The sequence below is a fragment of the Canis lupus genome, chromosome 5 (assembly GCF_011100685.1).
Source record: "Canis lupus familiaris isolate Mischka breed German Shepherd chromosome 5, alternate assembly UU_Cfam_GSD_1.0, whole genome shotgun sequence".
Taxonomy (NCBI): Eukaryota; Metazoa; Chordata; class Mammalia; order Carnivora; family Canidae; genus Canis; species Canis lupus.
The window spans coordinates 36034597-36049873 of NC_049226.1; the positions used below are offsets into that span (position 1 = coordinate 36034597).

A 15277-nucleotide genomic window follows, 5' to 3' on the forward strand; every position below is an offset into this window, starting at 1 on the left:
CTTTGTTCATTTTCCCAACACATGATGAGTTTTTTTTCCAATCTGAAAACCAGGCCTTTCATCTTGGAAAAGTTTTCTTTCTGGGTGCTTTAAAATAATATTTCTATCCCACTTATCTGGATTTTTTCCCCTTCAGGTTCATCATATTTCTGTAAGTTGACATCCTATATTCTCTGTGCTATATACATTTCCCTCACATATTCATATATATTTGTGTACATTCATACAGATTTTCCTCTCTTACCCCTCTCCTTGGAATTCTTCCATAGGTTCTCAAGCTCATCTGCCATATTGAATTCATTTGTGTCAATTTGATCCTTTAGTATTTTTGTTTCCTTGTGTTATTTCCTTCCACTACCAATTCATCTTCATCTCATATTTTGTAGGGTTCATATTTCTTTCATTTAATTGAAAATAAGATGGCATTTTTCATAATTACTTCTGTTTCCTTTATTAAAGCTTCTCTCTCCCTCTCTCTCCCCCACCCTTCATCCCTCCCTCCTCTCTCCCTCTGTCTCTCAGATAAAGAAGGATCCATCCCATCAAGATACTCATCCCAGGTCCTGTGGGTGGGATCTCCTCAAGCACCCTCACAGTTTACTTCAACACATGTAGATTTCTCCTCTCCTAAACTAGAGAGCTGGTTGTTATAGATTTAGGATTACAATTCAGGGTAGTAGTAGCTGAAGGCCCTATATTACAAAAAGCTCTACCAAAGAGCAACTAACTTTTTTTTTTTTTCCCCTTTCCAACCTGCCATCTCCCTCACCTCAGGACCATGGTGTGGCTCTCTGGCAACCCTCCTACTGGTATTACTATTAAGGGCCTCTGTATCATGAGATAACATGAAAGGTGAGAAGTCCTGGTGTGGCCAGTCTTTCTGATGGGGGTGAGCATGTTTGCCTTCCTTTAGATCTTCCAGATATAGGTCTGCTGCACTGAGGGGTTCCAACAGCTGGTGACTTCTTCTACTGGCCACTGTCACCACTGACCTTCTGCAGGCTATCGTCTGCCCATCTACTGCTTCATTAATTTATGAATTAATCATTTTTTTTTCTCCAGGTTGTTCCTATTTAGATCAACTAGACATTAATCAAACTTCTGTAGCTTCACTGGATTGTGGCTAGTATGGGATGCCCACTCATTTTACATTCCTTTGTCCACTTCTACCCAATTCAGTTGGTTCTGACCTCATACCACCATTGTCCCACGCTTCCCTCCAAATGTTTGGTATCCAAATCTCTAATGGCTGTCCACAGTAGACCTCCAAACAGTACTACTGAGCCTCTTCCTGACACATCCTCCAATCCTTTGGCCTCATTTCCCTTCGTAGGTCCAGTGCCATCTTTCCAAACTCTTCGACAACATGGCCAAGATGCAGTTCCAGTTGGACACCAGTGAAAAACCAACCAAGATAAGTCTCGGCATGTACAGCAAGGAAGGAGAATATGTGGCCTTCAGCGAGCCCTGTGACTGCAGCGGTCAGGTGGAGTCAAAGTCCTGTTCCCTCCTTCCCTCATCCAGGTTCCCTCCCAAGTGTCTGTATCCAGATAGAGGTAGTCTCAACCTTTAGAATGGCCATTTCCTCCTTGGGCCAGACCTGCTGTCTGTGCCCTGGGCCTGCCAGCCTCTCTTGACTTGAACCAACATTGGGAGAAGCTCCTACTACTTGCTCTCCTCTCTCCCACAAGGACACATGTCAATATCCATGTATCTTTCTTAACCAGAGACCTATGCAGGGAGGAATAAAACGTGCATAAACAACTACCCAAGTCAACAAGAAAAGGATTTTGAAATGATGAGCAGCACCAGGAGACTTTAACATGACAACCCCTGGGCCACCCCACAGGGGAGTCTGGCACACTAACATCTTTCCCTGGAGAAAATGCTCTTTGAAATCAACCATTTTCCCCGAGATGTCATTTCTCTGTACAAATACAGCTCAGGGTCCTCCTGCAGCCCTACCCCTGGGAAAGCCAAATGCCATCCCGTTCCAAGAACTACTACTTCCAAGTCTCCCGTGTGAAATTCGAGCAGCACAAAACATGGGATGATTCCCTCTTTAAACTTCCCTCCTATTCTTTCCCATCACCACTAAAGTATAAGCCCTTCTTTGTTGTTTATCCTAAGTGATCCTACAAAGCATTGTCCCTGGGGTTTCTAGTCTAGTCCAAAATTATACCTGGAGGAAAAATCTTTTTACAGTATTCTACCTTTATCTACATGTCTCTTGGAAAGTAAATCTAATTCCAGGAAATGAACACACATTCTCAGTTTTATGAGAAGGACCCTGGAGTTTGATTCCAGATCTGTCCATTTATAGACCAAAAAGGATTTAGTGGGATCCCTGGGTGGCGCAGCGGTTTGGCGCCTGCCTTTGGCCCAGGGCGCGATCCTGGAGACCCGGGATCGAATCCCACATCGGGCTCCCGGTGCATGGAGCCTGCTTCTCCCTCTGCCTGTGTCTCTGCCTCTCTCTCTCTCTGTGACTATCATGAATAAATAAATAAAATCTTTAAAAAAAAAAAAAAACAAAAAGGATTTAGTTGGAAAAGATAACATTGGCTTACTCCTCCATCCTTGGGGTGGACAAGATCATGAGAACCCAGTGACTTCTTGACCTTGCTCAACCCAGATTAAGCCTTCCTTGAATAAATTTCCCCTCAACCTGCTACTGTGTCCAGTGTGTTCCAAATGGGCCTGTCCACCTGTTGTTAACTGAGCCTGACTCACACTGATCACTGTCCTGGGTTTAGAAACAAAATATCTCCCTCTGCCTTCTGGCAGCCATTGGGGTTGTACATTTTCTTCACTCCCTCGGGGTGAGTGATACTTTCTTCCTCAGAGTACAGCATCTCACCCAGAGTTCTTCTTTCAGGTAGAAATATGGTTGAACCGTGTGCTTGCCCATATGAGGGCCACAGTGAGGCATGGGATGACTGAAGGTGTGGTTGCCTATGAAGAAAAGCCAAGGGAACAGTGGCTCTTTGACTATCCAGCTCAGGTATTCTAACCAGGACTGTTGTGGGCTGCCACCTTTTGCTACACCCTCTCCCTCGGGGGTCTCCTTGCCTTCAGGGGACACCAGGCCTCAAACTCACTAAGTCCTTCAGTTAGGAGAGCCTGCTCGAGCATGAGGGAACAGGGGAATTGTCAGCCATGACCTACTCTAGCCATTACCTTGGAAAATCAAGGGTTGTCCATTTTTACCCTCACTGGCTACAGCAGGGGGAAAATGTAAACCATTCAACTCATTGAACCAGTCTGCCAAGATCTTTGCTGAGCACAGGAGACCTCCAACAGGGAATGATACATCATAAGACATCATAACTCGGCCCCACTGAAGCTTACCAACTGCTGTGGGAAGTCAGTTGCTTACAAATGAGACCTGGTCCTCTGGGAGCACATAGCTAGCTGGGGGCAGAGTGGGGGGTGGGGGAGCGGTGCCCCCCACCTGAGGATACGACATGTAAGCTGAGATTTGAAGTAGGAGCAAAGAAGTTAAAGATGGAGGGAACAAGCACTCAGACATGGGGAGGACTATGCACAGAGGCTCAGAAGCAAGGAAAAGCATCCTGTGGTTAGGGAACCAAGTGTGATTGCAGCAAGATGAAGGGGGGTGGAGTGAGAGGCAGCAGGTAGGTCCCGCAGAGGAAACTCGAAGCCAGTTCTCATCTCACAAGGGAGTCTGACTTGCTTCTGAGATGGATCTGAATACTTTCCAGGCTTCTCAGGAGGGCGATGAGAGAAAGGCATGAACTAATGAGACTTGTTTAAATGACTCTGGCTGCACTGTACCCTTCTGCCTTCCCTGTTAGGGGCACAAGGCTGGTATATTTGGGGGTTGCAGATATCTGCTCATAATTGAAGCCATAGGAGTAGAGAGGACCACCCCTGGAAAATATGTAGCCTGAGATGAGGATGTAGAGCAAATCTGAGCATCATCAAAGATAGGTTTGACAAGGAGGAGCCTGTAAAGCAAGGTGAGAAACAGTGGCTTTTATATAGAAGGAAAACCATGAGATGGCCATAATGAAACCAAAAAAGAAACTGTCAGTAGTGGGTGAGAGTCAGTCATGCCATGCATTCAGATATTAGGCAAAATAAAGAAGCTGAGGCATGTCCATGAACTTGGCATGACCATTTCAGTGGAGTGCCAGGTGGTGTCATGTTGTAGGGGGGCGGAGATGGGAGAAGGTGGGAAAATGTTGGCAGTGAGTGCAGACAAACAGAAGACATGAGAAGTAAGTCGGTAGTGCTGAAGGGAAGAAGTATTCTTTTAACTGTGCAGTTGGCATGTCATATTCATACCATCCCAACAAGATCACAGCACAGGCAGGATTGTGTGTCTGTACCCAAAGGCAAAATAGGATAAATTAGAGAATGTTGCATTAACATGATGGGTTTCTCTATTTCACAAGAGGAATACTTCCTCTCAGGATTCCTTCTTTACCTGAATCACAATTTTGAGGCAAGAAAATGTGTTGCCTTCTGCTGTTGTGACAGATCTCTAGAGCAATGTCTCCCAAACCAAATGATAAGACAGATGATCAATGTATCTAAATTCTCCACCATGAATAATCACAATTATGCGTTTTCCATACTAAGCTGCTCATCCAACAGAAGAAATGTTCATTCGAATCCCTTTTTCCATGTATTTATTTTGAATCTCTGAAAAACACAAATCCCGTTGACCATGTTGAATTTTGCTGTAATTTGCCTGATTCTCAAGAGCAGGCTTTTCAAGGTTTTAGGTTTTAAGAACCAAAAAATAGATGTAGCAAAAGTGTTATGGACAAGCAAAAAATATGCTACAAGTGATCATCGGTGGCTCACAAAGCTAGAACACTCAGATCACAAGAAGTCCAAGAAGAACAAAACAGAGACCAAGAGCTGTTGAGATGTTCAGTCAATGTATTGTTGACCTCCAAAGCACAGGAAAGGTGCTTTGCCTGGGGAGTAAAAAATTGAAAGATCAGCATAGCAATTTCTAAAACCAAGTGACATTGACCAAAGTGGCTCTTTGGTTGTTTTCATACAAGCGATTCATTTTTTTTCAAGAGTAGAAAGTGCTTTCCCCACTTGGAACCACTTCACATCTCCAAGGAGATAGAAGCAAGTGGCTCACTTAGTCAATGCTGGTGGAAGAGGGAGAGAGGGGGCTTATGTCACCCATACAATTACATTCTGATTCTCGCCGTGTGATGGATGAGTGAGCTGGTTTTGGAGACGGGTCCTGGTGATGGCTTTACAAAGTGACTCTTGTTGCCACAGGTGGCCCTGACTTGCACTCAGATCTGGTGGACCACAGAGGTGGGCATTGCCTTTGCCAGGCTGGAGGAAGGCTACGAGAACGCCATGAAGGACTATTTCAAGAAGCAAGTGGCCCAGCTCAAAACCCTTATCACCATGCTAATTGGGCAGCTCTCCAAAGGGGACCGGCAAAAGATCATGACCATATGCACCATTGATGTGCATGCCCGGGATGTGGTGGCCAAGATGATTGCTCAGAAGGTGAGTCCCAAACACGCAGGAATGTCCCTCTTTGTGGGCAGCTACACCATTAATGATGGGATAAGGGAAAAGCTCATTACAGCTCAAGTGTGGGGGTCCCACACGCTGCACTGGCCAGAGAGCTGGGAGAGAGGGTCATGGTGGCTGCACCCAGAGAATGAGTTGTAATCAGAGCAGCTTTCTGATTACACCATGCTGTGGTGGGTGCAGCATCTACTCTTGACTAGTAGACAACACCCAGCTTGTCCAGAGCCCCGTGTGTCTTGTGGCCAATCCCTTCTGGACAGGGATTCACACCCACCACCCCCACTCTGCATTCTCTCTTTAGGTGGACAGTGCTCAGTCCTTCCTCTGGCTGTCCCAGCTGCGGCATCGTTGGGATGATGAGGCCAAACACTGCTTTGCCAACATCTGTGATGCACAGTTTCTCTACTGCTATGAGTACCTGGGAAATACACCTCGCCTGGTGATCACACCTCTGACAGACAGGTGAACATGAGTGTCAGCCCCTCGCAGAGAACCCAACTGTGGTCTGGCTCAAGCCATTCAGGGTCAAGGCCACTGTCATTTGCTACTTGTCCACAGAGCTGTCAGCGGGGAGGAGGGCAGATCACACAAAACATGTAAAAATAAAACTGAAAAGATGTAGGGCAGGGCCCTTCTTAGAATGAACCCCAGAGCAAATCAGCAGACTGTGATTTTTTTTTTTGAGGATTTACTAGGGAGTCATATAAACTTGGATTTTCACATCAGCTCTAAATGCATACCAGCTCTTCAACCTTGAAACACTTGACCTAATTCTTGTTCTTAATTTTCTCATCTGTGGAATGGAGATAGTAACTCACACCTCGCATGGGGTTTGTAAGGACAAAAGACAATAATGCTCATAAGGAGTTCAGTATATAGTAAGTGCTCCATAAATGATCCTATTACTATTTTCCTATCAATTGATTGGCACATTTACTGAGCAGCTCTTACTCTGGGAGTCAGATAAAAGCCAGGTAGTCCCTGTTGTGAAAGAGCGTACAATTTTTGGAGAACCATAGCCTCTGTCATTCATATTAATTTACAAATGAATTTGTACCAGTCACTGAACTGGCCATGGGGCATGCAAAGGTGATTAAAACATTTCCTGCCCTTCGGCTCTAATTCCAGTGAGGGAAATAAGACATCTGTAGATAAATATTTAAATAGCACAAGAGGGAAAACTCCCAGGGCTATAGTGCAAAATAGGACTCAAAGCCATTTGCTTTAGATTTCCAAGCAAATGATTTAGCCATGAGTGCTCCAAGCACCAGGGATCCCACCCAACACGGGAAGAAGAGAACTGGAAATATACCTGGGAACGGGTGGTATCTGATCTGGACCTGGAAGGAAGTGTAGGATCGCAACAGCCTTTCAGTAGGTTGTAGAATGGCTGCCAGGGCGTCCGTGAACTTGTACAGAAATCTGTGAGCCTGTCACTGTCTCTGGTGTGAGGATCTACCAGCATCCATTACTTGTTACTGTGGTCTGGGATCCCCAGAAGCTGCAGAGCTGCTGCTAAGCATTCTGGAAAATGGAATTTTACGTGCAAAGGAGAATCTGAGACCTGTTCCTGGAAGGGGGGTACACTCTTGACTTAGGGGGTATGTAGCTGGTCATAAGCCTGGGAAGGTGGGTAAGAGTCAGACGATAAAGTGTGCAGTGTACCTTTTTTCTTCAGTAAGTAGTGATAAACCCTTGAAAACTTTTCATTGGAGTAAAACGATGAAAACTGTATTTTATGGAGATTTATCTGACAGCACAGCTTGGGCAAAGGAGAGAGAGAGGACAGGATATTTTAATTCTGTTGAGATTTCTGTAAATTCTACTAACAGAGCATCCCCTTTCCCTTATAATTCCATTGAGCACTAAATCCCTTCTTCTCTGAAATGAGTTGCATACCTGAATGGCTGGCTCACTCTAAACGAGTGACTTGCAGGGACACCTGGGTGGCTCAGTGGTTGAGTGTCTGCTTTTGGCTCAGGTTGTGATCCTGGGGTCCTGGGATTGAGTCCCACATCGGGCTCTCCACAGGGAGCCTGCTTCTGTCTCTGCCTGTGTCCCTGCCTCTCTCTGTGTCTCTCATTAATAAATAAATAAAATATTTTAAAAAATGAGTGACTTGTAGATAGCAAAGACATTGTCACAAATTGTGATGGTCAGAATGGCTACATAGAATTGGTGCCAGCTTCTATTTAATTTTCTCTGGCCTGTTTTAAGTGTTGCCACCTACATCCTGGTCTGATCCTCGGATATATTTCCAAGGAACAGTGAATGGAATAACGGTGCTCATGAAATGAATTTGGGATGTGGGAAAATCCCAGCATCATCTAGAGAGGGAAACTTCATGATTCATTTCTCCCCCCAACCCCCATGCTGTTCATTTCTTTCATTCGTTTTCCCGCCCAGTCTGGAATGAGACCCTCTCAAACCTTTCCATGGTAACTCTTGCATTTGTCTTTTGTGTGTGTATGGGAGCCTGCAGAGGTCACATCACTGTCTCCAGTCAGTGCACTTGGACTAAAATCTGAATTCACCACAGGACCTAGCAACTCCTGCCAATCACCCGACACCTTTGCCCCAGCACCCCAGCCCCACTGGCCACCTCTCTGTTCCTTAATCCCCTTAAATTAGAGCCTTCTACACATGAGGTTCCCTCTGCCTGGAATGCCTTCCTCATGCTCACCATTCCATTGTCACCTTCTCATCTTTCGTTCTGTCCTCAGTTCCGAGGACACCTGCCATGACCGCTCTCTCTAAAATCCAGCCTCACCCACACCACACATGCACTTTCTTCCTAACATTTCTCTGTTTACTTTCTTCCTAACATTTCCTGCATTCTGCAAAGCCCTTGCTTGCTTGCTTGTTGGCTGTATCCCCTCTGGAATATAAGTTCTTTGCAGTCAAGGAGCTTTGTCTGCCTTGTTTGTTGCTGTGTCACCAGCACCTCGTAGACCTTCTGTTGAATGAATGAGTAGTTGTTGAATATTGAAGACCCAGATGGTGAGAACAGACAGAATCAAAGAGAAGGTTGACTCAGAAGAGGGATCCACACAGGCCCCGGTGCTGTGGCTCCCAAAGAAGGAGGAACAGCATCTCTGTCTTCTGCTCTGACCTAGGGACCAACACCCCTCTCTGTCCCAGCTGAGGGAAAAAGGCAGATGATGTCTGTTCAGAGGGAGATGCTATTTTCTCTGCTGCTGGTACAGTGTTGGCAACTACATCCTGGGGTGAGGGGGGATTGGGCATCTTAGACTAAGTTAGTTGTACTTGGCCTTCACGTGGATCAGTCCATTAGAGGCACTCATTTAGTGTGGATCAAAGGAAAAGTTTTCCTCAAGCTTCATTCAGAGTTGACCCTCTCCTGTGTCTTTGTCTTCACAGTGAATCTCAGTGAGACACCTTCCCTGCATAGCTAGAAGCTCCGTCCGGTCCAGGATTCTCTTTGGCAGTGAGTTTTTCTGCCAGCCTTGGAATATAAGCTAATAGTTTGGGAATTTATATTGCTTACAACAGAAGAATGAAGTTATTATACATTTGAGCATTTTGATTAACGTCCACCCCTTATCCTAGACTGTGTGGTCCATGGTAATGTTGACTTTGATCTGCTCACTGCTCTACCCTGAGGGACCCAGCTCCATGTTGGGTACATGATAGGCATCCAAGAATTTCACTCCTTGGACAAATTCAGTGAAATGATTTCTGAGACTGAGTATGTGCCCTAGCTTCCCTGTACCTGTCAGAGTATACCTCCTTCCTTTCCAAGGATATATTAGACGTTATCATTCCAAGTGATAAAAAGTGCAAGACTTTCCATTTCCCTGGGTTGTCACACCCACCCAAGGGTCAAAGACGATAATTGCCTTGTATGGACTTAGAAGTCTCCAGTACACTAATGCCAGACACCTTCTAGAGAGGGAGAGGGTAAAGCTTTGACAAGGAATTATTTCGGAAACAGGAATTTATCACCCCTCCTAGGCAACGATGCTAGTAAGAACTAGAAAGGAAGATTTACTGCAAATAATGGTGAATGCTATATAGACCTTGACCTCATTTTGCGCTTTAGATGCTTTTCTGACAAAGTGGTATGTAGTGAATATTTATATGTAAAATTCCATTTTCTCATTGACTTCCATTATTATCTCAAGAACTGTTTTGCCCAGAAAAAGAAAAAATTGGCCTTAGCACAGAAAATCACATTTTAAAGAGCATTCAGCCTTTGCTGGTGTGTAGCATAAGTACATTTAATTCTCTCCTGCCAGAGGAATTAATCAAATGGACAATTGATCCATACAACCTTTGCACATTCATTAAAAGCATCCCCGCATTACAGTACATCCGACTGATTATGCCTATTTCTTTGGAATTTCCCACTGCCTGGATAGGACCTGAATATATAAGTGGGTACAATGGCCCCACTGCTGTCGCAGGACTTTGGAACAGCCCTAAGCTGAAGAATTAAATGGAAATGCTTTTTCAGGCTGAACAAAAGCAATTCACATAAGTGGTTTCTCAACCTTTGGATGACCTCCTCCGCCTCAACTCCCCTTCCCTCACCTTCACACCCAGCCGCCCCTTTCAGCCTTGTGCTGTGCTAAGTAAGGTTCTAATCAACCACTTATTGAGTTTGAGTACCTCCTAATTTCTCAGGAACTACTGCAGGCAGGTGAGGTATAATTGACCCAAGAGTCTTTGAAGGTGATTTGCCAGACAAAGGCATGGCTAGCAAAAGTTCTGCGCTTTCTAAGTTTTTATCTGCAAGTTTTTTTTTTTAAGATTTTATTTATTCATTCATGAGAGACATAGACAGGCAGAGACACACAGGCAGAGGGAGAAGCAGGCTCCCTGCAGGGAGCCTAATGTGGGACTCGATCCTGGGACTCCGGGATCACGTCCTGGGCTTAAGGCAGATGCTCAACCACTGAGCCGCCCAGGCATCCCTTATCTGCAATTTTTATTGGAAAATTTAGTACTCTGTAAACAAAGACCATAAAGTCAGGCAGAGATAACCATTGTTAATATCTGGTCTGTTTCCTTCTGCCTGTAGATTTGGACAAAATGCAATTGCCATCCTATACTTCATGTAAAATACAAATATTGCTTTTTTTAATATATAATATTGTATCACATGCATATTCTCTAAACATTCTTCTGAAACACTCTAAGAGCTGACCTACCTCCTCTTTACAAGTATCCCATCATTTATGTACCATACCCATATTACAAAATGTTTCAGTCACACCTGAGCTTTGACTATTAAAAATGAATCTGTGGTGAACTTGCTTATAAATAATTTGTTCCTGTATTTCTCATTATTTCCCCAGGAGAGATTCCAGGAGGCAGGATAATTAGATGACACATACTTTAAAATTATTCTTGAAACAAATATTGTTCCCAAGCTCACTAGCAATTTACGAGGATGTTCATCTCACAACATCCTCACCAGCATTAAGTATTGTTGTTAAAAATATTAATTTTATAAGTCAGAGTGGTATCTCACTTGGACTTGGATGTCCTTAATTACAGGCTTGAGCATTTTTATGTGTGTATTAGCTATTAGATTATCCTCTCTTGTGAATTATTTATAACTGTCATTGCACATTTTATGTTTAGAAAAAGCCCCTGCCATTTCAAGATAGGCTTAATATTCACCTATATCTTATTTTGTTTTATTTTTCCCTTTAACCTTTTAACATTCTTTGGTAAATTTTTTGACTAGTGAGTAGGGTGAATGTCTTTACCAAAACATTTTTGGTTACAAGTGCTAGAAGCCAAACCCAAACTAACATAAACAGAAGGAGGACCTGTTTGAGTCTAGCTTGCTCTGTGTAGCAGTTCTGGGGCCCAGACAAGGAGTTACCAACAATGGAATGTTCTCCAGTAATGGCTTTGCTTTCTTTGGAGTGTTGACTTCTTTCTTGCATGGGTTTTCTTTGGATGGTTGCAAGAGCAGTCTCCACACCCATGACTCTGCGACTCCTGGTCCAAGAGGAAGAGAGACCTTCCCTCTTTCTCAGCACCACAGGTCTGATTCCTTCAAGGGCCTCTGATGATCCCGTTTGGGTCCTGTGCCCATCTTGGAGTCCAGTGAGCTTGATTTTTTTTTAATATTTTATTTATTTATTCATGAGACACACACACATACACACACACACACACACACACACACACACAGAGAGAGAGAGAGACAGAGACAGAGACACAGGCAGAGGGAGGAGCAGGCTCCATGCAAGGAACCTGGCGTGGGACTCGATCTCGGGTCTCTAGGATCACGCCCTGGGCTGAAGGCGGTGCTAAACTGCTGAGCCACCCAGGTACCCCTGTTGCTTTTTATTTCTGAATAATAATATCCCTTTTTATAGGTAGGACACATTTTGTTTATTCAGGCACCCATTGATAAATATTATAATTATATAAATATGCTGCTGTGAACAAGTCTTTGTGTCGATGTGAGTTTTTGTTTCTCTTGGGCACATACCTAGGAGGGGAATTTCTGGGTGGTATAGGAGTTTTATGGTTAACTTTCTGGGAAATTGCCAAATTGTTTTCCAAAGTGGCTGAATCATTTCACACCCCCACTTAGCAGAGTATGAGGGTTCTTATTTCTCCACAGCCTCAAGAATTTTGTTATTGTCTGTCTCATATATTATAACCATTGAGTGGGTGTGAAGTAATATCTCCTCTGAGTTTTAATTGGCATTTCCCTAATAATGATGTTGAGCATCTTTTCATTTGCTCCTTGGCCATTTGCAGATCTCCTCATAATCCTCTTTACATCTTTTGCCTACTGTTTGATTGATCTCTTTGTCACCTCACTGAGTTGTAAGAATCCTTTGTGTCTTCTGGTGATGTTGCACACGTTTGCAAGTATTGTATCCTGGTCTCCTGCTTACCTCTTCTCTTTCTTAATGGTGTCTTTCAAAGAGCAGAAGTTTGTAATTTTGATGAGGTCCAACCTGTCAATCTTTATGCACCATGCTATAGATATTACAGCTAAGAAATCTTTGCTTAATATCACCATATCTTTTTTTATCTCTTTTCACTCATGTATAGGAGAAAATGGATTTTAACAAATTTGTCTCCTATTCTGCCCATTGACTGCCCTCTGTTCAAAATCCTAGAATTTTAGTCTTGATGTTCCTGTTTCCTAAGGCACTTCTGAATGTCCAATAATATTTGAGATATACACACAATATGAAGCATTATTATAACTACTCAGGTTTCGTAACTAGGCATGCTATTACTTTCTTGTAAGATTTATGTATTTGTTTTTATTTTTTTAAAGATTTTATTTATTTATTCATGAGAGACACACACAGAGAGAGAGAAACAGAGACATAGGCAGAGGGAGAAGCAGGCTCCATGCGGGGAGCCCGATATGGAACTCAATCCCCAGGACTCCAGCATCATGCCCTGAGCTGGAAGGCAGATGCTTAACCGCTGAGCCACCCAGGCGTCCCTATGTATTTATTTTAGATAGGGGTAGGGCAGAGGGAGAGAGAAAGAATCCTCAAGCAGACTTCCCACTGAGCGCAGAGCGCGACACAGGGCTTGATCCCACGACCCAGTGCACTTGATCCCAGCTCAAGCCATGACTTGAGCTGACATCAAGAGTTGGATGCTTAACCAACTGACCCACCCAGGCTCCCCGGTATGCTTTTATTTTTGCTAAAGAGATCATATGTCAGCCATTGCTCTCAGTTCTTTTGTTGTGTTTTGAGAACGATATTTACCACCTAGTGTGAGCAAAGAGAAAGGTGAGCACTAGGTGAAGCGGGATCGCACAACCAAGTGGCATAAGGAATAGATCTTAGAATTGGGGGACATCGTTCAAAATTTAAATATTAAAATGTTATAAGAGTGGCAGATTTGTTTTAGGTTGATGCTGAGGACAGTTGTCTTCTATTGATATTGTTTCTCGCTTTGAGCAGTTACGGCTATTGAACCATGTGGTAGGTAGAGTTCTAAGAATGTGGTCCCCAGTGACCTTTTCACTTGTGTGATCACCTCCCCTTTGAGTCTGGGTGAAAACCACAAATATGATGGTAGCGTTCCCACGGTAACGTTTTGCTTTATGGCAAGAGGGAAATTATTCAGAAGGACCCAAGGTAATCATATGAGACCTTGAAAGTAGGGCTTTCTCCTGGCTGAGGACAGAAGAGGAGAGCAGAGAGATTTGAAGCATGAGAAAAAATTGGCATGCCATTGTTGATTTTAAAGGTGGGGGAAACATATGCGAAGATGGTAGAGAAGTCTCTAGGAATTGAGCCAACCCCTGGCAAATAGGAACCAACAAAGACCTCAGTCTTGCAACTGGTAGGAACCTAATTAAGCCAAGACCTCCAGTGAGCTAGGGAGCAGATTCTTCCCCAGAGTGTCCAGACAGGAGTCCAGCCAACTAATAGCCTTGCTTTTGGTCTTGTGAGACCTTCTGTGGAGGGGCCACCGGGACTTGTGACCTACAACAGTGAGGTCCTAAAAGAGTGTTATTTTAAGCCACTCAGTTTATGCTGATTTCTTAGAAAGCAGTGGAAAGTGAATACAAACCAACTATGATTTCACCAGCTCTAAGATTAGTCAGACCACATTTCTGGGATGGCAACAGGCTATTTATAGCAGAAATCAAGACGCATGGGCTTTGATGTTTTCTTTAATCTGCCAAATGAACAACCATATTGAAAACGAAAAGCTACATTTCATATGTTTGTTACTTTAGAAAATAATACCTTAAACCTAGATTGGCCTTCTCTTTTCAAGGCACCTTCCTATCTTTTGTCTCATCTTATCTGTACAAAAGCCTGCCAGGGAAGATAAGAATAAGACCTATAGAAGTCATTTGCCCAAAGAGAACAAGGCTGCCTTCAGCTTGATATTAGGAAATCCTTTCAAACAATTACAACCAGCCCACTGTGGAGGGAACTGACTTCTAGAATAAGAAAATCCTGTCCCACTGGAGATGAAGACTACATAGTCCTCTTGGAAGGAATTTTTTTAAGATTTTAAAAATTTATTTGTTTGTGAGAGACACAGAGAGAGAAGCAGAGACATAGGCAGAAGGAGAAGCAGGCTCCCTGCAGGGACTCGATCCAAGATCCTGGGATCATACCCTGAGTTGAAGGCAGACGCTTAAACCACTGAGCCACCCAGGCATCCCCTCTTGGAAGGATTTGATGGGAGAGAGCCTGACTTGGTGAAGAGGCCAGACCTCTGAGGTCTGTCCTGACACCAAAGGGTCTGTGGTTCCCACCAGACTAAATTGATCCGGATCCATGTTGGCGGCCAGTTGGCCAGGCAAGAACCCCTCTGAAAGGAGTCCTTGGTCATTCTCACAATGGCTATCGGTCTGAAGCAGCAAACATACTAAATTTCTTGGTGCAAAGACTACATGATGGATGCCAGTGACACCTTTTATAAGGCACCAAGGTTCACTACCCTGGTCGAGTTGCACAAACACTTTGTAGAGGTGATGTTTTTAATTCTCCAACTCCAGAGTCCTTGCCTTGGCCCACGATAGCATGAGCCACCCTCCTCTGTGCAAACAGGTGCAGAGTTAAATAGCTGGCTTGATGTTTATAGAGACGGACAAGCTGGCAAGATCCCAGATGGAATTTTAGAGTAGGAGCCTGGCCTGAGACAGCCTAAGGCCTGGGACAGCCTGTTGACCAGTGGCCCAGACATCAGGGCAACTCCCATGTAGAAGAGGGAAACCAAGCTACAGCGCCACTGCCCCTGCCTTAGT

At 44.1% G+C, this 15277-nt stretch overlaps 1 protein-coding gene across 1 annotated transcript in view; it reads left to right on the forward strand.

Annotated features, from left to right (window-relative positions):
* The window catches only part of DNAH9 (dynein axonemal heavy chain 9), a 330059-nt gene that overhangs the window by 92071 nt on the left and 222711 nt on the right, over positions 1-15277 (forward strand). The window contains exons 23-26 of the mRNA XM_038536892.1: positions 1334-1486; positions 2879-3004; positions 5275-5514; positions 5843-6003. Coding sequence (XP_038392820.1) covers positions 1334-1486; positions 2879-3004; positions 5275-5514; positions 5843-6003 — 680 coding nt within the window. The remainder of the gene's footprint in view (positions 1-1333; positions 1487-2878; positions 3005-5274; positions 5515-5842; positions 6004-15277) is intronic.